This window comes from Apteryx mantelli, chromosome 2 (assembly GCF_036417845.1).
Source record: "Apteryx mantelli isolate bAptMan1 chromosome 2, bAptMan1.hap1, whole genome shotgun sequence".
Classification (NCBI taxonomy): Eukaryota; Metazoa; Chordata; class Aves; order Apterygiformes; family Apterygidae; genus Apteryx; species Apteryx mantelli.
The window spans coordinates 142,158,980-142,183,959 of record NC_089979.1 but is presented as its reverse complement, the minus strand read 5'-3'; the positions used below and the strand labels follow the sequence as shown (position 1 = coordinate 142,183,959).

The window sequence follows — 24,980 nt, the reverse complement described above, 5'->3', positions numbered from 1 at the left end:
TAGGCCATGTTCTGATGATCTGTGTTTGATGTTCCTCTCATTATTCACATATTTGAGAGGGCTACAGAAGTTCATGTTCAGAACACAAGTTTCTTCTTTCATTTCCCTAGATGACGTCTCAAAGGAGCTTGTCAGCCAGGGAAAAAATACATTTCTTTAACCATTCTGATTTTTGTATTGGTTTTCAGCTGGCTGAATGTTCAGTCAGCTGAGAAATAGCTCTCTGATTTTCTCTTTGAGAGCCTGACTGATCATTGACTTGAGGAGGGACATGTAATCCTCTCAGGCAGGAGCAGCTGATTCTCTGATAAAGTGCATCAACTGTAAAAGGTCCTGTTAACTTTGCCTTTGTGAAAAAACTAGTTAATCATTAACAGTGATACCAAAACCAAAGTCTTCTGACAGAAAATAAAACTATATTTCAACAGTTGCGTCAGATATTCTGAATAACTGCATAGGAGTCTTCAGGCAGAATCTCTAAAGCTACATTTTAAAACATTACAATATTTTTAGGAAAACTCCCATTTTCTATTGCAAGACCCATCAAGTCATAATACAATGTACTTCCCTCTCATGGAAACCCCAAATCTGTACAAAGGGATTTCTCAGCGACTCAGCACCATATTCTTGTTTCATGTTGCTGCAGACAAACAGGTAGTTTTCAGTTGTCACGTCAAAGGCATTGTATAGCAATATTTAACCAAGGAGGGATGCTTCAAGACAAGTCCAAATTCAAGCACGTTGATAAGTAATAAGAAACAGTATTAATAATGTGTAGAATATAAAATCTGAAAAATAAAATCTTTTCTTGGGTAAATGCATAGCTTTTTCTTTCAAATGACTAGCAAAAGCAGATGCTAGTAGAGATGAGTCATTTCAAAGTATTTTGATAACAATTTATCTGAGAACAACTGTTTTGAAACATTGCACAGTTCTCAAAAAATATTCTAAACTTTGTCTCTGCACAAGTTAAATTTTTCAGTCCATCATACAGAGCAATAATTATCTAAGTAATTTGTTCAACTTCAGTTGTTTTACTTGTATAGCTGCTACTTCATAGAAGTGCTCTTTCACATAGGTGAAGGTTTAAATCGTGGCTGTTAGAAAATAATTGTCAGAATTAATTTTGTTCATGATAAAAACAGTTAAACCTCTATAATTAGGATTTCTCAACCTGAGTCGAATTTTTTTTCATGTTTGAAATTATTTTGTTCTAGATATTATTAGTCACTTAATAAGAAATAGTAATGTCAAACCTCCTAGCACATCTGAACTGGGAAAAGGTCTGAGGATAGAATCAGGGTATGGAAAAAAAGTGAAAATAGAGCCAATAATCATCCCTTACTTTGATTTGTATCATTAAATTACCTTTAAATTTTTAGATGGAAGGATGCTGCTGCTTTTTAAAAAACAGTTTAGAGACTGACATTTTCCTTTGCCCATTTGTCAGTTATTAATGCTGATTTGGTAAAGATGATGACCTGCGTGCACTATCCACTCCTAAACTGATAAAATAATTTTGACAGTTGTCTCCAAAATCCCAGCTCAACACAAAAAAGAGGGCAAAAAAAAATCTACTATGTGAAATAGAGCTTGAAATATTGTATTCAGTAATTTTAAAATGCTTTGCAAAGTCTGTAGGTCAGTATTTATTACAGTTTATTACTTATAAAGTTGTAATTTAAGAAAAGTTTTAAAATGTTAGACACACAATTTAGTGCTAAAGTCCTAAACATGCTCTTGCTTCCATGTATGTACAATAGCCATACTTGCAGAGGCAAACTAAATATTTCTACTTGTAAATGACATGTTATGTGGCAAAGAAGGCATCTGTGCACAAATAACTAATTTGTATGCATAATTAGGAAAATTTCACAAGCCGTTCAGGCAAGCAGATATGTGTATATCTTTTTGTATTCTGGTTTCCAGACAAGTCAGTTGGAGAAATGGAGATGAATTGAAAGCATTAGTTATGGTTACGTTTACTGGCATTCATTAGGTATTGGATTATTCCTAACTATAGACATGTCTTTATGGTTGAGAGGCAGAGAAAGCCTCGAGCTCCAGCTGAAGTGGGGCTTCAGAGCAGATCCCAAGGACAGGGAAGGTCGTCCAGAGAACTGGGCTGCAAGAAGTTCCTGGTCCCAACAGTGCTGGGGGTCTTCTCTGGGACCAGCCTGCGGAGAGGCGAGGGGTTGGCTCCGGGCACGAGAGGGAGAAAGTGCCAAGCTGCAGCTGCAGCAAGGCTGCAAAGGGGCTGCCAAAGGCAAGGCTGCCCTGAGAGCTTTGCTGCAAGGGGGTTTCAGCCTGGCGCTGGCTGTGCTCGTGCACCTCTGGGGCTCAGCCTTAGCTGAGCATTGGGGCCTGAGAGACCAAGAGAGCCCAGAGGTGCCGGGTAAGTGGGGCTGGGCAGGGGCTCCCAAGGGAAAGGGAGGGCTGCCAAGGGAACGGGGCTGTGGGAATAGCTTGGTCTGGGCAGTACAGAATGTGCATGGCAACAGATAAGACCCATCTTTTTGACTTAGATACAATTATATGATTTAAATAATTTTAATTATCTGTTGTATGATATATGTGCATGTTTATATATAATTAAAATATGTGTATGTATAGAAAGAGAGGCTGTTTGGAGGACAGTGGCCACCAAAAATAAGAGTTGGAAATGAATTTAGGAGCAGTTTGAAAAAGAAAGAAGGAGATTCATAATAGGCCTGAAGGACTAACAGAATCTGATTCAGTTCCAAATGAGCTAGATAGAGCCACCTACAGAGTTGCAGGCAACTGTTTTCTAAGTTGACATTTCATCATCTGAAATGCTGTAACTATCTGTATGAACGCTACTAATCCATTGCATAGTGAAGTATGTAAAACATTGTAGCTAAAACTGCCATCAGAAAGGAATAAAACACTGTTCTTTCACCATTTAGTTCTCAGCTGAGAGGTTGACAACTTCCTGCTTGGTGGGCATCAACTTCTTCAACTTCTTTTCTTGGAACACCTGTGACCATCTGACTGCAACTCGTGTCTGCTGATTTACAATAATATTGCTAATTTTTCTAGTATCCAAATATGATAATAATGTGATAGATGTGTTTATTAAATGCTTCACTTAAAATTGAAATAAGATTTTGAGATTAGAATGCCTGATATGATTTTCAAGATACACATAAAGGCTGTCACAAAGACAATTTTTTTCAAGGTTTCTTATATACAGAAAGGAAATAAATATCCTGTTAGTATGTGACCAGACCACAGTGACATTGTGTTCTGAGGTTGCCAAAGAATAATTTTAATAATTTTTCTCAGCAGTGGAGTTGAAAATATTGCTTGAATGCATGTAGAACTGCAACATGTTATGTCAGACTTGACAGTGAAATTAGTGTTCCAAGTCAAAATGCTTCAGCAGTCCTTTGAAGCCTGTCGTGCTGTGAAAGTTTCTCTTTGCAGTGTGTAGGCAGAAAAGAAATCTTATCACTAAGATAGCCTAAGATATCTTAGATAATTTAATTAAGCTGCTTTAATATCATAATTTAAATGGGATTTTTCATGGGTGTTTTTCAAAGTCTTTATAGACAGTATTGTTTGGATAAATGGCATCCATGTAATACTTGAAAATTACTTTCTTTGACTAGTTCTGAATGGTATTTTTTGGTTTTTGAAACTGTAGAAGTTTGTGTATTTCTAGAGGGAATGTTAATATAGCAGTCCTCCTTACAAATATTTGCAATCCAGATGATTCTAATGCCTGCCCCAGAGATTTCATAGTAGTGCCTATTGCAGATAAAAGCAACTTTTTTTTATATACCTTCTAACTTTTTATGCCTAGAACAGCGTATCTACAATAAATTGGTGTTTAAGAGACAGTGTTCGCTAAAACAGTCCATGACCTTATTCTTGTTATTGTGTGCCCCAAGTTCACTCCTATGTTGCTGGGAATTCATGTTTTAGAGCAAGTTAGATCAAATTTTTTAAAAGAGTAGGTCATAATTAAGTCTGATGCACAAACTCTTTCCTCTGAAGAGGAGCAGGTTGTTTTAGTTAAATATCGCATTTTTTTTCCATTACTGTGAAATACCAGACCTCTATTTTATGCTGCTTTTCAAGATTGGCTTAGGAAAGGATGAAACAGGAACTCTTCAAGTATCTCATCTAAGTCATATGGCAAATTCAAGACTTTGTCTTGCTGTATTTGTATGCAAGGAAAGTGACTGGATGATGGATGCAGTTAATTGTAATGGTAACTCTGAAGTTGTCTTTATAAGATATTTATGTACAAGCTATGATACATTTTTCATTTCTTCAATGCTAATGTTTCCTAGTATTTGCCAATATTGAATTGGAAGCTACACTTCCAGCTCAGGGAGGAAACATCTTCTGCATTGTTTGTGTGTTGTTTACCTGAATCATTTTATTTGAATGCAGTGTCCAGTCTTTATCTAAAATCAAACAAAAATAAATGCTGTATGCTATGCTTTGATGAAATCACACAAAATATTCCCTAAATTATTTATATATATATTCTTGTTTTTTTTCCCTTGAAAGGATCCAGGTGAATGACCAAATTGTGGAAGTTGATGGCATCAGTCTGGTTGGTGTTACACAAAATTTTGCTGCAACTGTTCTTAGAAACACCAAAGGGAAAGTCAGGTAAGTATATTAGAAGAAAAATGTTTGTGATTGAACACTCAAGATTATTTAGCTTCTTTCACAGCAATATCAGTCTGCCTAGGTAGGAGCAGAGTTTTTTGAACTCTTTGTACCTTTTGTGTTTTTATACCAGGACATGGAAGAGCTATGGTTTTACATTTTTTTGTTTTGTCTTAGATTTTTAAAATATGACTATCAGTAAGAAACAAGCTGAAATTACACACACAAAAAGATTCTTAATGAGTATAAGCTGGTCAAAACTCCATTGACCAAAGATATTTACATCAGCTGAAATTACTAATCTGTTAGCCATATTGCAATTATGCTGTCACTGATTGCCTGGAGCCCTCCACGCGTTTCTGTCGGTGAGGCTGGCTGAGTTACCTGCAACTGGGGTTGGAGGAGTAGGCAGTGAGCTCCCAGACGCCAGTTCTGCACACAGAAGAAGAGAGTACTGGATGCAGTGATGTTGGGAGTTACTGATTTGAGGAGAGTTACAATTCACTATTAATTCAGTGAGCTACTTGATTCCCTACACCGTCTCTGGGTTTCTGCCTCTCTGTTCCTGTGCTCCGGTTAGTTGAAAGTCATCACTGCAAGTAACTGTAAAATAATGAACATGCTAGAAAATGTAAAATACATTACAAGTAAAATTCTCTATGAATATAAATACAAGAATTTAAAATGTTTGTAAATGAGTAACGGTACCTTTTCTCTGAAAATGAACTATTTTGCTATGTAAAAACATATACATTAATTTAGCTTTTCTGTTTAATAACCTAGCAATTTCAGTAAAGACTTAACACTACAAAGTATATACAAAAATATCTTGGGTGTACTGCAATGTAACAGCCTTTTGTTAGTCACCCGTTGGTTCTCTCTCAAAATCCTCTTTAGTGAATACAGTTTAGTCCTTTAGTTAATAAGAGTTTGGGGCTGTCTTCTTTTGAACCATGACTGAACTATTCAATGAAGTATATGCAAGGTCAGTTCCCCTCAGACTGTGGCGTTGGTGTGGTGGCATGTACGTTTTGCAATAATTTCTTAGCTGTTCTCACACAACATGAAGGAATAATTTTGGAATATAGATTCTGCAAAGAATCTTGGGTGTCATTGATCAAGATTTTATTCTGTCGGAGTGGGAGACGGACCCGGAGTAACGATGAGTCTCAATGTGAGTATGATCGTTCTCCCTTTATTAGAGCTTATACAGAGTATATATAGACAGGCGATAGAGCATGCACTAGCAATAGCTGTATGATTGGTTTACAGTCTCTGTTCACGCGCCTAAAGCGAATACACGATTGGTGCAAAGTTGCTGTTCACGTGGAGGGGCTTGTCGGCCCCCTCCTTGACTTGTTTACCACTACTTGCCTTCCCCTTTTGTAATGGTCTAGGAATGCTCAAGGACAGTTCACATAGCCGTGGGATCCTCCCTCCACTGTGAAGACAAGATTGCTCACTTCTAAGAGATCATGCCCCTTTTCACTTAACCATTCTTCCACATTATTCAAAAAAGATTATTTAGGAAAAATGTTTAGAAATTGTAGCATAATTACAGGTGAATTACTTTTGTGTAACATTTACAATTGTAGCTACACAGTCTTATTTTGTCAGACTCACACAGGCTATGAATTTTCCTACTGGGCTGACTATAAAGGTAAGAATATATTTAATTAAGCTTTTGCATATTTAGGACCTTAGAACATAAAATTCTTATGACAGAGAAAATGCCTTCCTGTGTTTTGGTACACAAAGCAAAATGTTATGTCTTGTGTTTGATGTTTTAGTTAAAAAATGAAAGAAAAAGAAAAAAGTGCTCTCATAAAACATAACATACACATTATATACATTTATAACCAGCATAGTTCATATAATGGTTATTGAATAAATTATGGGATAGATTACTTGCTTCCCTGGAAAGATAATGGGTTTGGAGGAAGGAAGAAACGAGAAGATTTTCACGTAGGATGCTCCCAGATTCTTGCCTTGGTGTTTAAATTATAGTCAGACTGGTTGCAGTCTAGACCCTTTTGTCATAAAATAGTACGCTGTAAAAAGTATTGCTTCACTGTTCAGCTCACATTGGCCAGTGTGCTCTATACCCTGTGCACAAGGATCATTGGCTTCTGACAGGTCTCATTTATCAAAGAGAGATGTATGAATTTTTACATTTTTGCTAGTAAGTAGGCTTAAGATATTGAGCTTTCACCTGAAAAATGACCAAATGCATTAGTGTCACAACTGGATAAAGAAATCGTTTAAATAATGTTTATATTAGAGTAGCTGTATAAGAGTTGATATGCACATTGGCATATAGTGTGTTTAGCAGCCTTTTACTAATGCATGTTTAATCAGAGGGGAAAAAAGGCATAGAATTTGGTGCAGCTCCCTCTTTTTGCTTCATGTAGAACTTAATGAAAAAAAAAACCAGAAAGACTTCTGTTTTACACATTGCACATGATATTTTTTACTTGTTTGTGATAAGCTGGGAGGAACACTTGAAGATATTGCTAAGAAATCTGTGGCATAGGCAGCCTACATGGGTTCTGGTCAGATCCTAAATGGTTAAGTATGTTGTCTGATATTCTGCTGACACCGATGAATTGTATTTGTTTTTAGCTACTCAAAATTAGAAGTGCATCCAAAAAACTTTATTCTTTGAAGATATTCTTGATGTTGGGGCTCTACTATAGATCTAAATGTTTACTTGTTAGTTAAGTAAGCTACAACTAATATTGATGTATTAGGTTATAAAAGAAAATTACATATTTGTATCTTGCTGTTTTCCTTTTCCTGAACTACATAAGGTCTCTGCCTGCTACTTATTTGGTCAGGCGAGTGATTGTTTTCTGGCAGATCCTCTTTCCCTGTTACACCTGCCGTGACGGAATGATCTCTCATCTTCCACCCCCTCTGACTGACAGCATTCACAGCATAAGAGGATCTCTTGGGACAGAATTGCTCGCTTGCCCCCAGCCGTTAATTCCTGCCTATTGGAAGTGTAAAGAGCAGTGATGTTGACCTTTGAGTGCAGGCATTCCCTTGGCAACTGCCATTAATGATCCACATCACTGTGGGAGGCAGGAGAAGCAGAAAAGGTTGGTTGTTGAGACTTTTGTGGAGAAGAGACTAGTAGCCTGCTATATAAATACCCTCTGCCTCTCTGGCTGTGGGTATCCCATCTGATCTACAAGTGTGTAGGTGGTGTACAACCATACTCCCAGCCTAATTCAAAACAAGGCAACTTCATGAGTCTGTCTTTGACAGGAGAAATCACATGCATACTTACTCGTGTGTGCTGTTTAATAGAATTAGAGTTCTGCTGAAATTATTGTGTGCATTGCAATGTCAGTTTAACAGATCTCATACAATTGCTCTAATAAACATAGTTATTTTTGCGATTATCATGTAAGTTCTGTATACCTTTCTTCTGCCTTGTATGCTGCACACATAGAGATTTGTGTGCGTCCCACTGGCATTACCTCCTCTTTATAACCCACAGCATTATACACAACTGTTTTTCTCATAATGTAGTCAAAATGTGTGCTAGTTTTTGTAGCAAGGTTTATACGTGATCAGTTGCAAGGAAAGGATGTTCATGAAAGGAGTGACTCTAAAGCTACTTAATTCTTTGCAGTAAATGCAGTTAATATCTCTTCGGCAAGCTTGCATTAATACCGATGCTTAGTGGTTTATTTTTCTCCTTTGAGCCTTCTGAACACTTTTGAATGATCCTGACGGTGTAAGTCGTTGACCTAGAATAGATTTTGCAATGTTTCTGCCAAAAAAACGTATCCGAACTGTCTGTAGCTGACATACTAAAGAGACTGGGAAAATGAGAGCATGGCTTCTATGTTTTGAACTGTTCTAGTTCAGGGTGAGGGGAGAAAAAACACAAACAGCAAATATAAGCCCCTATTATTATTTTATCTGCTGTTGAAGAACTCAGAAGAGTTGTCATACCATAATGAAAGATCATTGACCCAACCAGTTTGGGTTCTCTGGTAATAATAAATTCTTTGCTTCTTTTGCACTAATGTATGATGTTTTATAGGATGATAATCAGCACCAACCAGATGTACTCTGATATCCTATAAGACAAAGGGAGGAGAGAGAATTCTTCCATAATCCCAGCTGGCAATCAGCTTCTGTCATTAGGAATGAGAATTAGCATCTCTGTGACTTTAATCTGGCAAATACAATTATGAATGCTCTATCAATTTATTTAGATATCACATCTTCTTTATAATCTTGCTTAGCTATTTAGCTTACTAATATCTTATATTAGTGGATTTCAGAATTCAGGTTATATAGTGGAGGAATTTTCCTTTGAAATATACATTGTTTTTCAGTTTTGTTGAATGTCCCCCTCTGCTCTCAGATTAATGGATCAGTCGGAGGGCAGCACCAAACTAATACCTCTAATGGTTCTGTGCTTTTTCTGATCCCATTTAGGACCTAATCCTTCAACATGAAGTCTACGAGTGGTGCCTCCTATCATACAAGATAGTATAAGAAGGCAGTCTGACAGGGAATCCTATCCTGTTGTGGAGCTTCTCCTGTGTTATTTCATCTGATAGCTTGCTGTTTCCTCGTGGACTGTGGTGCTAGGTAGAAAACACAAAGTTCTCTAAAGTTGCTTAAGTGATCATGAGCCTATGTGACCCCACTTTTTCCCCTTGTTCTTCATCATAATGAATGGGTGCTAGGGATCCTAATGTCTTTTTCAGAGCAAGTCACTTGGAGAGTTGTATACCTCCAGGGAATTTTATGTTTTCTGAAACACACCCACAAGAGCGAAAATGTTGTCATTTTGCCCATACCTACCTAGTGTCTGTCCATGCTAGGTCAGATGTTGAAGCTTTCAGTGGGGTGTAGAAAATGAAGGAGCAATTATATTGGGGGAAGGGCGCTATGGGACTTCACTTGTCTGCCTCACTGGATACAAAGACTCATGCCCATGCAGCTCTGGGAAGCAGAGTATCCCAAGAAAGGACAGGGTCCCAGGAATCATACTGGACTGAAATTACAAAAGGGGCTTGCATGAGAGAGATTCTTCTGAAAATCCCAGTCTTTCATATGCTGTTTGTATGCTGTTATCATTATCATTTTTCTCTGAAAGGTTTCTATTAAGAAAGTTAACCAAATTCAGTATTTTGCCACTGGACAGGCAGATTTTAAATTCTGCACTTAAATTTTCCATATCTTCCTTTGTCTTTTGAATGTGACTAAGCATTCTGTCAGCTTTCTGAACTGTTGCTAGGCACAAAGCAGATTTTCCCATAGTGCTTTCTTAGTGAGTTCTTGTTTTTTCAGGAAACCACATGGAACCTGTGCAAAAACTGTATTGTTTCTCATGACTTGCACCACCTTGAAGTTAATTATATTGATTCTAAGCTATAAGTGGATTTAGAAGTTTTTCTGTTTAATTGAACTCCCCTGGAAAGCCTCAAAATCTTCCTCTTTTAAATAAATTAGTTAGCAAATTTTGCTGTGTTACTGTTTAATTCTCTAGATCACTGAAGAGTAAGTTCCAACAATAGCAGTGTAACTACCAAACCCCGAGGCATTACACTATTAGCTATTCTCTGTTCCAATAAAGAATCATTTATTACCATTTTGTGTTTTTTGTTATCTGGCCAATTTTAATTCAAAGCAGGGTTTTGTCTCATTCCCCAGTTTGTAGATAGATTTCTTTGTCTCTTACTCTACTGAAGGGCAAATGCAATCTTTCAGACAAAAATGAAGTTTTTACTTATGTAGATAACTTTTATGCAAGCAGCAGTTATAGGGCAAGACATTAAAATCCACCCTCTTAATTGACACTATCTTTATGTCATTTATTCTTTCTTCAGCTAATTTCTCACCCCCTTTTGAGCTGATTTCTTTCTGGAAAATATACTTGCTGAGAAAACAGTATGTTCATGCCTCCCATTAATTTTGTTTAACATCACGACATCTGGAAAGGTAATTTAAACAGTTGTGTCTTTTGAAGTAATAACACAATATAGAGGACAGATGAAGCCAACAGCGGGATATAGCCAACAGCAGTATACCCCCATGGGGAATGCTGTTTGCTCATGATAATGATGAACAGAATCATTTTATTTTTATGACTCCTTGCCCTAGATGATCATCTTCTCTTCTTCCAGTCCGTGTGCCTGTGCAGATTTTTTCCCTTTCTTGCTTTCTATCTTTACCTGTGCTCTTGCCCTATGAAACAGCTGAATCCTTTAAATATAAACGTTCTCCATGCTTTAAAATCATGTTGTGGAGGCAGGAAAGATCTCTACATCTTCCCAGTCCTGGATAATGAGGCATGAGCCAAAAGCAAAACATATCACCCTCCGTATCTTATTCAGAGAGTTGGATTATATTTTCTTTTTTACTGACTGGGGGTGATGTTCTTCCTTTCCTTGTTGACTGTTTCCTTGAATCCAAGTACCACCCAGAGCCAAGGAGGGAAAAATTGGAGAAAAGAAAAGTCCTTTGCTTTGTGGTGCTGATTGCAGTGCTGGGACTTTATGAAGGGCTGCGTAAAAAGCCATTTGTGCTTAGTGCACATTCTGATTCTTTGATAAATCTGATTGATGGATATCATCCAGTATAAACTTAACTGGTAGTGCCTTGTAGCAAAAGTGTGAATTTCTCCTGCTCCTTCCAGTAGGATGATACTAAAAATTACTTAATTTGAGTTGTTTTCTTCTTTCTGATCTTTGCAAAGAGCTCTTACAAGCACTGGTAATCAATCCATACGACTACCAGGAGTAGCATGCTAAATTTAATGTTTAAAATTAATCAATAGCATTCTGAACCCTTAGCACTGGTGAGATAAGACTGCATTCATCAGTGCTGTGTTGGATGTACAGCAGTGCTGTTTATATTTCTTGGCTGCGTCTGTACTTGTAAATTAAATGTGCCTCGGACTATTCTCCAGCGCTGAGGCCAGCTGGCAGCAGCATGGTCCTTGCTCATACTATTAAAATTTGTTACTGTTCAGGACAGGATGGCCATATCCAAATTGTCTGTTGGGAACATCCATAGCCTTTGCTAACTCCTGGACTGTGTTTGAGCATTATTTAGGAGAATATTAGTTAACTTGGGCCAAACCATTCCAGAGACTGTTTAAGCAATGTAACAGTGTAGACTATCAATTGCTAGTGCTTGGGGAGCATTCCCTGGCACTGTTTAACTTACTGGCATAAAGAGCCCCTGTGTCCTGAAATCTTGCTAATTTGAATTTTATGGCAGGCTTTTTCATGAAATATTTGCACATTTGGACAAGAAACAATGTATTTAAGCATGAAATGCATAAAATCTGCATGCAAAAGTTTTTAAGTGAATTTTAAACCATTTCTCTAGGTATCTAGAGCATTGTTATTAAGGTAAGTGTAACATGAATTAGTGAGATTCAGTGGGCTTTCATTAGGAGTGGGTTTTCTTTTTCTTTCCCAGGAAAAACAGCAACTTGGCAGGTTTTGAATCACATCCTCAGGTCAGTTGGACCAAAACATAAACTCCTACCCCTGCAACTGAAATATCGTTGTAAATGTTTGTTTAGCTAATTTCTTCGCTGTTTCAAAGTGCTGTATATTTTGTTGTGTAAGTTCCCACCCAGTTATGGTGAGCTGTGATTAATATGATGCCATATAGTGACAGCTGGGCAGAAATACACAACATTCCTTCTTCCCGGATGCTTCAGCAAACCACAGGGATGGTGCTGTGGGAGTACTTAGCTACATCTAGACTGTGCTACAAGTGTGCTTAAGCTTACACTAGAGTCTAGATCATTTAATCGTCCAGATTGAGGACATGCTCAGAACTCAACCACTTACTCCATGTATATACCTGGATTTCCATGGATACCAGGGAGGGTGAGGGAAGGCATATCTCACCCCAAAATGCAGTCAGGTTTTGGAAACATTCCTAGCTATCGCTTGCACCTTTTGAACAGAGTCTAAGTATATGCTTCACCTGCATTCAGGTGTTCTACAGCTTGGATTTAGAAATGCGTTTCTTTGAGCTGGCCATCCCCGTAAGAAATGGTGCTGTAGAGAATGCTGATTAGATGATCATCATTTATTCAAGAAACCTTTATGCTAGTATTGTATTGGGATGCTGTCAGATTTGCTGGAAGAGGTGAAAGAGTTTCTCTACGTGCACTCTCAGAAGTATAGAACAGTGTGAGAACTGGAACCTGGAAGAGTGCCAAAGCATTGAATCTCTTGGCTGTTTCTGAAGCAGTTTCAAATAAAGCTAATGTGTCAATGAGGCCCTGGACTAGAATTGATTTCTGTGGGAATAATTAATCTAAGTGCATTAATTTTTTTTTTAACTGTGGTTTTCTAATAGTTTGACTCAATATCCATTTAGCATTGGTAAGTGTAGTTTATCAGTGGCTTATATCCAAGACGCTGTGGAGAGACTGCTGAGGCTTTTCCAGCCCTTAAGCTATTACTTTCCTGCTCATCCAAAGGCACCAATGATACTGCTGAGGAAGACCCTGAGGTATGTCACAGGGCTCTGGGGGATGGGGTGAAAGGGCATGAGAGCCAAGGTGGTATTCTCCTTCATCATGCCAGTGAAGGAGAAAGGATCAGATAGGAGTGAATGCAGGTCAACACCTGATTGCACAGCTGATGTTGCAGGGGAGGCATTGGCTTTTATGACCACAGCACCCTCTTTGAGGAATGAAAACTTCTGGAAAAAGAAGCGATCCACCTGGCAAAGTGGGGCAAGGGCAAGTTTGACAACAGGTTCCCTAATTTAGTCAGGAGGGTTTTAAACTAGATTCACTGAAGGAAGGTGACCTAGCTGTGAATAGCAGTAGAGGCTTGAAGGACAGTGAGGAAGTGCCTGGGGGCACTGCATGATGGGGGAGGATCTTGTACTTCCCCTGTGAAAGCAGCATGACTGGGGACTTCTCTCAAGTGCCTGAACAGAAATGCATGTGCCATGGAAAACAAACGGGAAGAATTAGAATTGTGTGTACAGCTGTAGAATTTGGAGCTCATTGGGATTCCTGAGACACTGTGGGACAGCTTGCACACCTGGACTGCTGCAGTGGATGTATACAAGTGCTTTAGGAAAGGCAGGGAAAGCAAGCAAGAGCGGTTGTGCTCAATGCAGTGGAGTGGCTTGAATGCATGGAGTTGTACTTTGGAACAAGTGGCAGGAAAGGTCAGAGCTTATGGTTAGGGACACATGGGGGGCTTTTACCACTCCAGCATCTGCTAGAAGTGCAACATGGTGGGGTACAAGCAATCTAGGAGGCTTCTGGAATGTGTCCAAAAACCGACTTATTGACACAGGTGTTTAATGAGCCAGCTAGGGAAGGCAGTCTGCTAAATCTGTTACTCACAAATAGGTGTGAGCTGGTCAGGGGTATGAAGGTTAATGGTAGCCTTAGCAGCATTAACCACAAAATGGTAGGCTTTAAGGACTTCAGAGAAGTGAAGATAAATGCTGGAATTACAGCCTTGGACTTCAGGAGAGAAGATTTTGGCATATTCAGGGATCTGCTTGGCAAGATCCCCTGGGAGACTGCCCTGAAGGGTAAAAGAGTTCAGAGACCTGGTTGATATTTGAGGACAGCTTCCCCAGAGCACAAGAATAGTCCTTTCTGACATGCAGAAGTTTGAGGAAGTGTGACAGAAGGAACATAGATGAACAGGGGACTGCTGACTGAGGTGGAACACAGAAATAAAGTACACAGCAAACAGAAGAAGGTATGGGTTATCTGGGAAGAGTATAGAGACATCAGAGCATGAAGGTATGGAATTAGGAAAGCCAAAGCCCAGATGAAGTTGAAACTAGTGGAGGCTGTGAAAGGCAACAAAAAAGATTTCTGTAAGTATCTCAGCAACAAAAGGAAGACTAAGGAAACAGGGCTCGCTGCTCAGTGAGGCAGAAGACATAGTGACAAAGGATGCAGAAAAGCCTGTGATATTTAATGACTCCTTTTCCTCAGTTTTTACTGATAAGATCAGCCCTTAGGCTTCCCAGCTCCCTTAACCTAGTGACTGAATCTGGGGGAGTGAAGCATTGCCCATAATGGAGGAAGATTGATTAGGGTTCATTTGTGCAAATTGTATGTACATAAGACCATAGGATCAGATGGGATGCATCTGAGCATGCTGAGGGAGCTGGTCAATGTTTTTGCAAGGCTGCTCTCTATTTTCTTTGAAAGGCCATGGCAACTGAAAGAGGATCCTGATGACTGAAAAAAGACAATTGTCACACCCATCTTCAAGAAGGGCAAGGAGGAGGATCCAGAGAACTAGAGGTTGGTTAGCCCTCAGGAAGATTATGGATCCTCCTGGGAGCCATTTCCAGGCATGTGAAGGGCAGGAAGGTGATTGAAATTGTGCCTAACCAACCTGATAGCTTTCTGTGATGAGATGACTGGCTCTGTGGATGAGGACAGAATAGCAGATTTTGTTTAAATTGACTTTAGCAAAGCTTTTGACATGATCTCCTCTGGTATCCCTATAGCTAGTTGATGAGATAGGGACTCGATGGTGGTCTGAAGATGAGTGGAAAATTGACTGGACTTCTGGTCCCAAAGGTTATGATCAGTAGTATGAAATCCAGCTGGTAGCTGGTTACTAGTGACATTCCTCAAGGGTCGATGTTGGGGCCAGTACTGTTGAACATCTTTATTAGTGACCTGGACATTGTTGCAGGGACAGCTGCTTCCTGCATTTTCCACCAAATTCTCGCAGGACAGCAATGGTGTTGGAACACTTTAATGCCTTCTGCCAAATTTTGTCATGGTGTGCTGTGAAGGTTGATTGGTTAGTATGGGTGTGATTCTGCCAGAGAAATAATGACCCCTTGTTTAATTCAAATACATATTAACTAAAATAATTAAAAAATAATAAGTAAAATTAGTAAAACAATAATGCTAATAAAAACACTGCTTAACAACAATAACAAATAACACACACTCATACACACACATCTAGCACGTTACTCATTGCAGTTACATATTATCTACAGCTCATGCCACAGCCACACCAAAGAAGTTATGTTCCCATGCACCTGTCCTGACAGCTAACCAGGCCAAGGACACCCATGTTTGCTCAAATAACTAATAAGGATGGGGTCCTGCCGACCATGGTAAAATTCAGAGTACAGCACATATCTTACTTCATCCTGGGTCCAGAGACAAAGATGGCAGCTCAAGTGCTTCTGCACAGTAGTCAGGTTTATTGACAACTATTTCTCCATGGTCTATGGAGGATCTTCTCCAAAGTTTGCTTTTCTGTGGTGGATTTATGTCTCCAGCCTCCTGCTCTGGACATTACATGGGTTGCCCAATCAAATGTTCAGTCAATGTTCAACAATCTATATATGTGACCTTATGTGACTTTATTCAGTCATTACCCTTTTCATCTGCTGATTATGGTTACTTCCTCAAGTTACTTTGGGTACTAATCTCCAGGCAGAGTTGTTTACTTTTTTGTGTTACTTTTGGGTTACTACGGTCACTAATCTCCAGGCAAACATTGTTTACTTCCTTCTGCCAATCATACTTAGTTCCTCTTTGTTACAGCTAATAGCTTTAAAGACTGCTAAATACATGTTTGTCTCTGATGCAAGTGAGAGCTGTGTGGACTTACAGATGTGAGACAGAGGACACCCTTAGCAAGTTTGCAGATGGTACCAAACGCTGATGAGCAGAGCTGCTATTCAGAGGGACCTTGACAGGCTGGAGAAAGGAGCTGGCAGAAACCTCATGAAGTCCAGGAAAGGCAAATGCAGAGTCCTGCAGCTGGGGAGGAATAACCCTGTGCAACACTGTAAGCTGGGGCCAATGAGCTAGAGCGCAGCTCTGAGAAAAGACCCTGGGGAGAGGTAGAAAGAACTACTTCAGTCTGAAGAAAAGAAGGATGGGATGGTTGGGATCTTACTGCTATCTTCAGCTACCTTATAGGCAGTAGAAAGGGTGAACCCAGACTCTTTTCAGAGGTGCTCACTGACAAGATAGGCAATGAACAGAAGTTGCAGCAAGGAAAATTATGACTGGATATTGTCGAAAAAGAAATTCACAGTGAGGTTAGCTAAGCATTGGAAGAGGTTGCATGAAGAGACTGTAGAATTTTCCTGTCCTTAGATGCAAAACTGAACAAGACCACGATCAAGCTGGCCCTGCTTTAAGTAGGGGGTGTGGGTGTGTGTGGAGGTGGACCAGAGGTTCCTTCCAACCTAAATTATTCAATGATTCAATTATTTGTACTGTTGTTATTTTCTCTTTATGGCTGTTAAGTTTCAGATCATTTTTATAGGAGAATGTGTAATGGAATCTCGTAGTTTGTGAACTTCTTACACCGAATCGTTGACCTCTGTATTGGAGGCTGACATCTATTAAGAGAGTCTGATCTTGTTTACAAAAGCTTACGAGTTCTATCTTACGCTCTTGTAACTAAACAAAATTGCCTTCTTACAGGGTTTGTACCACTTTTTGCACTTTGGTTTAATTATGTAGTTATTATCCTAATGGAAGCAGACAGGGTAGGTAATTAAAGACGTCTTGAAAGAAATTAGCTAAACGGTAGCAGAAGCAGCTCTGTACTTTAACGCTCAGAGGAAATCCGTTGATAAAACCTATTTTCAAAAAACATTTATAAAACTCCCCAAATTACATTGAGATACTATATGTTACTGTACATTTGCTATATGTTTTTTAATGACCAAACTATATTTTAGAAAAGTTAGAAGAAAAAAATGCCATTGTGAATCATGTTACAGTAAAAAACTATTCTTTTTCTTATGTGTCTGTTGCATTCTTATTCAATTTTTGTTGAATTTAAGGAATCCGAGATAAATTATTCTTAACTTAGCACTAATGCATGAAGTATTTTTAGGAGAAAAATTCACTGAGAATAATTCATTAAAAATACATGCTGTGGAACTTCAGTTTTGTGTCATAGAGTTACAGTGCTTCCACTCATTTTTCTAATTCCAAAATTCTTTTCAAAATGGAAGTGTTTTTTAAGTAAATTAATTCTTAAAATAATGTTTCTGGCTCCCATCGTTGGTAAAAATTAAATAAACTACTTTTTGTTTTTTCAAGAAGCATAGGTCTTCAGATCTTCATTTAATAAAAACTACAAATATGCCAAAAGCTGTATATGAGGTATGCTTTTAAATCCTTAAATTATCATTGGTTTGCAGGAGGCATAGGCGTTGTTGCCAGTTTCAGTAGAATACTTTCCTTAACCACCGTCACTGTAGCTGAATTTTCAGTTTCTCCAGATTTTCTATTCCTTTAGATTTTCTTATAACCGAGATAGAGTCAAATATTAATCTCTATCCCTGTTTATTTTAACACCACAACCAAAGAGAATATTTCACTGCAATTGAGCTAGATAATGTATAACTGAATATCAAGGTCAGTTCATGCCTTGCTTCTCTGTTATTCTCTCCCTCCCTCTCTGTCTCTGTCTCTCCCTCAGATTTATTCTGCATTAATGACTTTTAGTACAGCTTCATAGGTTTGCTTGGTTTTATTTTGAGCTTGTGAGCTTTAATAATTAAGGAGAATATTGTCATGATGAGATTGAAATAGTCTAAAACCCTCATTTGTCTAATATCCAGAAAATAACCAGTTTCTTAAAGATATTATTGTAGACAGAATTTATAGTTCTTTGTTATAATACTTTGGCCCTTGAGACTAATTAATTAAGTCTAAAATCTATGTGCTTAATTTTGGTGAGCCAGGGTGACGGGAAACACATAATTAGCTACTTTGTTGAAGTGTGCGTATTATGATTCAATGACTAATTTTCTGGTCAGTGATTCACAACCTTATGTCCCTTTTTAATATTTAAACACTTCAGATTGTGATAGATCTTATAGTTAAAGCCAACTGAAGCTAAAGGATTTAAGTAATGTTTAGCATTTTAAAAGCTGTCTCTCCTTTATGGTTTTCTGAAGAGAGAAATATTTATTCTTCTCTCTTTAAATTACAAATTTGTAATTTATGGATTATTCTATTTACACTTGAACAGAATTATTTTATTGTATTTAATTTGATATTCTTAAAGTCATGAAATGTAACATGGCAAAAGGTTTTGTTTGCTTTGTAAAAACTGTAATTGTTGGAAACCTAATACTCCTTTTTACAACTGGCATCAATCTATGATTGAATACTTCTCGATATTTATTTTCAGATACTTTAGTCTAGTGATGGAAACATCTCACTTTAAAGCAATGAACTGTAGGAAGATAAAACATTCCTTGTATATGTCTGTTTTGGAAAATATTTGCTATATGCTTTGTCATTGCTTTGAGGCTTTTATTCACGTATCATCTAACACCTAACACCTTGCTATCATTGAGGAACTTCCTTTTGACATTTGTTTCAAACCTTGAAAGTAACATCGCTGTAACCTGTGAATGCCTTTGGGATGAGAATAAAAATCCAATTAATAAGCTTTAAAATTTTTATTTCCTACCTCAACTTACTTCTCTGTATGAAAATGTCATTGCATTACAGTTTAATGCGTCAAGACCGTTGCTAGTGTAGAAAGAGGGGCTTTTCTGCTGGAAACCCAGAGAAACTTCCCTCTCTAGTGTTATAACTCTAAAGTTGTCATGTATTAATCACAAATAATCAGGAGTTACCAGATTTCAAATCTATGGCATATTACCTATCCTAGGCTTTCAAACAGTGTACAAATAGTTGTATGAATTTGTTTGAGTATCTTATTTTCCAAGGGAGGTGAATTGCCAAGCAGAGGGCAGGAGGGAATATTATATATACAGCACATTGCATCATTCCATATTTTACTACATGAGCAATCACTCTCATGTATTTAGAAATGTGGTGCTATCTCTACTGTGTATGAATAATATATTCATGGGTAACTTCACTGAAGATATTTATTTAAAATAAATTTGATTTTTTCCATATTCTCTTTTTTTTTTGTTTTTCCATAGAGGAGACAAGTGGACAGCAAATGTGGGTTAAATACTTCTTTACTTGGTGTAGTAATGTCAAAGGTTCATTGTTCCTTTCAGTTGAGACTGAAAATATGGCTGTTTTAGTCTTTTGGAGTAATAATTGGCTGTAAAATTAAAATTAAAGAGAAATAGGATCTGACTATGAGTCAGAGTGCAGAACAGATGAAGTAGAGGGGCCATAAACAGACATTCTTCCAGCCCCAGTTCTTTATCATTGCTGAGAACCAATGTCATATTTTGTAATTGTAGGATGTGAGTGCCAGATGGTGATCTGATTTAATCAGGATTAAAATGCTGATGTTACTTGCTGATATTATTCTAGTGTCTGCTGTATTTTCTATTAATATTTTTAAACTAAGACTCTTTCTCATGAATTATTTTTGGAGCACCTTGTATCATTATTTCAAATTCAGTCAGTCATTCTCACCTTTCTTATCCTTTTGGAAGCAATTATTGGCTCATTGTTTTGTTAGTGTCAAAATAATGTCCAAATTGTATTCTTTTCTAGAGCGCATGACTTCATAGAGTCTGACAAATTGTGTGGCAGAGGAAATGGATTCGAGTTCATCCACTCATGGGAACTTGGTCTATGTATAGGTGCCAAATCTCAAATGGCTTTAACAGTGATAGGCAGTGCTAATCAAAATCATTTTCTTACATGGAATATAATACACACTTCTACTTCTCATTCCAGATAAGAAATTAAATTCATCATTTATGCCAAATATTTTGGAAACAAATAATTTGCCATATGCAGTATCTCAGAGTCACCTGATCTTGCTTTTCAGCTCTGCATAATACTTTTTTCACCTGTAATTACCTAATTGTCTTTCTAGCCTGTTAAGAAAATATTCCTTCAGCTTGACGCCTTTAAACTGTGCTTTTGTTCAGTAGTTTATAATGTCAATGCTGTATAATGGGCATTTATCATTAATACTATAGGTAGCAGAATACCTAATTATAGTTATGCCATCGTGCTGGAAAAAATGTTACAATTAAAATCAATCCTAAATTTCAGTTGCTGGAAACAAGATTAGAAAGCAACGTAAGTCTCAGCTAAAGAAAGATAAACTTTCGTTGTCTTCTGTTAAGCCAAAGAAATATGCTTCCAGATCTTGGCGATAGCTAATACTGGAGAAAAATGCTCCCTAGCAACAGAAGTTCATGAAATAAAAGGAAGATTTAAATGAAATTTAAAATTAGGGAAATGGTGTCTGTCAGATTTTAAAATGTAGAAATAGATTCTCTTTTATAGGTCAGGCAAAAGACAAATATAAAAGCTCAGAAATGTCTTTTAGGCCAAGATGGAGAAAGAAATTATTCTAGTGCATGTTCCTTTCACCACAAGCTGTCAGAAATTTCTCTATATAGTTACTGTTTATCTGAACTTTTGTTGGCTTCTGAGAAATGCGTTCTCTTGAATGGGAGTGATGATACTTTTTAAAAATTTGTCCTGCTTTCAGTCTAAATACCTAAAGTTCAAACACAGCAGATCTCTTTTACTGAAATTTGGAGTGAAGATTTTAGAGGTCATTGATCACCATCACTTTTTTTGTGTATGTGGGGAAATACTGTCATTTTCTGGCCTGATGTCTCTTTTGTAAACAGTGCCCTTCTAGCAAATATAATCCACAGAACATCTTTAAAACAATCACAGGCATGCATTTTTGAAGGAAAAGGCTACTCTCTATTCTAGATACAACTAAAAATCAAGAAGTTTGATAAAACAAAAGGAATGATATTTTTTCAATTATGTTTTATATAGGTTTGTAATTGGACGAGAAAAACCAGGACAAGTAAGTGAGGTTGCGCAGCTGATTAGCCAAACTCTAGAACAAGAGCGCCGCCAGAGAGAACTCCTCGAGCAGCATTATGCACAATATGATGCAGATGACGATGAGGTAATATACTTTCTAGCATTTGTCTCTTTGGTATTTTTTAATGTTCTGTTTTGTATATCTAGTTCCTGCTTTTTAATTGTGACTCAGAGGCTAGCTTTTGGCCCTGTCCATTACCTCTGCTGATGATTTTTAAAGATTTAGGTGATAAATCTTATTTCAAGAGCATAATTGCTGCAGAGCTTTTCAGCATGTGTTTAAAATATTCCTTTTGTTCCATAAGAGCAAATATCAAATTGATTGATCCAGGAAAAGTTAAATGTAAGGAGTGTTTTCTGTTGATAGTGCCTTTGGATGATAGAAATAAAGGCAGGACAAGCAGTTAACAGAACAGACTTAAAGGCATCCCATATATTATCCTAGCACTACATTAGGGATTATGCCACATCTATGACCATAAGGTGTGCTTTTTGGCCATTAGCTTATTCAGTGCAAAGGGAACTCTTATGCAGTATGTGATGGAAGGAGGAAGAGGAAGGGAAAAAACATCTACTGGGGTAGATCCAGGGTACTGTAGAAAATCTCTTTTGGAAGAAGAAGAAATTAGGCATCAGAACAACTGAGGAAGTACTTTAGTTCTCAAAAACAACATTGGGGGGGTAGTAATCCTTATTCTCAGAATAGACAGCTGGAATATAGTTACTGAAGTATGCAATGGGCGTGTTCCCCTTCTTGATTAACAGACTCATCAGTAGATTGTATTGGGAACCTGCAGTAATCCTGAGTATGTTCGATCTTTTGTCACCTGACTGTGCTTTCCCAGTAAACTCGTGTAACTTGCACCATTCCCAGGCAACTGACTTTATAGAAGCTGTAATCTGATGCACATTAGACACAGTTCAAAGGCATTTTTGGTCATGACAAGCACTTCTGCTCCATTTGCTATCAAATATGAATGTTACCACTTCAAGCACACCTTGCTCTGTTATGGCAGATGTGATTGGAAATGTTTATGTTGCTGTATGCCAGACTCCACTACCAGCCTGGCATTCTTTGGCTCTGGTAAATGAGACATCTTTTGGCCATGGAAATATCAGTCTACAACATATGAATGAGTATGCACAAATGTACCAAAAAGATTACCTTTTCAATCCTTCTCATTACAAAGATACTGATTCTGACTGCATGAAGATCAGTGATATTTGGATTGCCAGCATAAGGAGTTTCATACTGAGATGGTAGGGATTTCTGCACTGATGTGCTCAGTTTCTGAGCTATCCAGCTGACCTACTCATTTTCAGACAGTTCTTTAAAATGTGATAGGACAGATCTCCAGTTACAACCCCACTTAAATAAGCAGGGAAATAATCATTATTCTGCCCTTCATTGATGCTGTCAAATTCTGAGCCCCAGAGATTTTTCCACAAAGACAGCAATAACATATCAGGTTTCCTGAGCAAGAAGTCAGTGATCAGTCTTTGAGTCCCAGGGTCACTGCACATGACTGTGTTTGGTAAAGCTATTAGCTGGTCAAATCACATGAAGCGAGAACGTTCCAGGCATGTTCAATTCCTGGTGTTTGACCTTGCTGTATTACCAGCTGCCTGGCTGTATTACCAGCTGCCTGGCATTCTTCTAACCTGAAACTTAAGATGGTCTTCACTGTAGCCCAGGCAACGTCTTCTAACCATTTTAGAGGGATCAGCGTTCTCTAAAACAGTAGCATTAATGGAGAAAGTTTTGATTTCTGCCAACCAGCGTGCATTGGACTTTAGTCAGATGCTAAATTAGAGAGCGACTTGTTAGACTGCTGTAACTCCTCATTCCACTGTCTTGCAGGAATGTTACATGCCAGTTATTGGTGGCGGGGGAAGATTCACACTAATACACATGCAAAAAAGAAATATTATTTACTTTGCAAGTAATGTGATTGGGGTCAGAACTGTCCTTCACCACTTCAGAATCTGCTGCCATGGGCTGCAGGTTGTCGCAAGGTTTTAGGATGCTTTCAGATACTTCATCCTTCAAGTCCTTGCATGGAAGCACAAGAAACTTGTGCAGAACTGACAAACACTCACTAAAAGAAAAAGTATACCGACAATGGGATCCACACAAAGACGAGCAAGTTAAATGTGTATCAGCTCACATTTTTTTAAATTAAGCTCCCATGAGCCAAGCGGAGCCAGTAGTTTGATAAGTTGCTTCTCAAGTGCAACTTATGGTTGGCAGTGTTAATAGGGCAATAGCTGGTATTGTGCTATGAGTCAGTGCTAACTACAATAAAGCTAGGAGAGTATATTGTTATAGGTACTCCCTCTAGGTAGACTGCTGCAGAATTTACTCCTCACCAGTTCCTCTATTTTTCTAAAATCCCACATCCCTTTTTGATTTGTTATATCCTGTCAGAAAAGATGACTGGAAAACTGTTAGAAGTAGGCACCGTCTTTGTATTTCCTACCTAGCGTGTTAAGTAGGACCTGAATCTGTATCCTTGGCTGAAGTCTTTTGACTTCACTGCATTAACACAGGGTTTTAGGCATATTTAGTCAAATTGTGACATTTCTTGGTATTTTAATTTGAACATGATATTATCTTTTTCATGTTTAACAGTGAATGGCAAAATTCACATAAAAGAGATGACATATTCCCCTGAAGTCTGCATATTGTGATGCAAGATGTGAAACTGATAGCATATTGCAGAATTCTGTTCACTCTGTGGCCATGGACAAGTAGTTTTATGCAAGTAACACATTTTTTTGTATTTTAATATCACTAGTAGTTATTTGAATAATTTTTCATTTTTAATTATTATTTATCAGGATATTCTGAGAGCAAAGTGGCATTAGAACCATTGAAGAAAATCATGAGACACACAAAGAGAAAAACATTACCATGTTCTTGAATGTCCAAAACCCAAAGAATACATTTATGGTAGAGGAAATCTTTCAGAGAATACAATTTTTCCAACATCATTAACATGAAATACTTCTGTAAATTGATGATACTATACCATTATATTTTTCTTTGCTCTCACAAAAAAATTAAGTGTAAACTATAAAAAAATCAGATGAAGAGGTGGTTTTGAGTTCTTCAAGTGACATCCCCTGCCTGTGGAAGAGTTGCAGCACATAAGCAAAAGATTTAGCCTGGTGCACCCTTGTTTATGGTGATTTGGAAAAGTTGATTTGGTTGGTGCTGCTCCTTCTTTATGCTTGTGTTAAGCATGTTTCGAGAATTTACAGTGCCATTAAATAACACAAGTAATGCATTTTCCCTTTTAAAGGAGGAAATTATGATTCATGTTTATAAAGATAGTTTCATGCTGTTACCTGTGATAGCATGTAGCAAAATTAAATGGCCAGTATCAGATGAAAGCCCTTCCTATGTATGGGGTGAGCTTAAGGCCTAAGTACTACTGAAGTGGTCTTTTGCTCACCTGTTTTGTATGGATGAATTTTGCTCACCAGTAAAGGGACTCTAGAGACTGAGATTTTGCTTTAAGAGTGTTTAAGTTTTCATTGG

General features: G+C 37.8%; 1 protein-coding gene across 1 annotated transcript in view; it reads left to right on the top strand.

The window, feature by feature from the left end:
- PPP1R9A (protein phosphatase 1 regulatory subunit 9A) overlaps positions 1-24,980 on the top strand; it is a 150,252-nt gene that overhangs the window by 83,424 nt on the left and 41,848 nt on the right. Inside the window, exons 6-7 of the mRNA XM_067291675.1 lie at positions 4,543-4,647; positions 21,386-21,521. Of these exons, the coding sequence (XP_067147776.1) occupies positions 4,543-4,647; positions 21,386-21,521 (241 nt within the window). The remainder of the gene's footprint in view (positions 1-4,542; positions 4,648-21,385; positions 21,522-24,980) is intronic.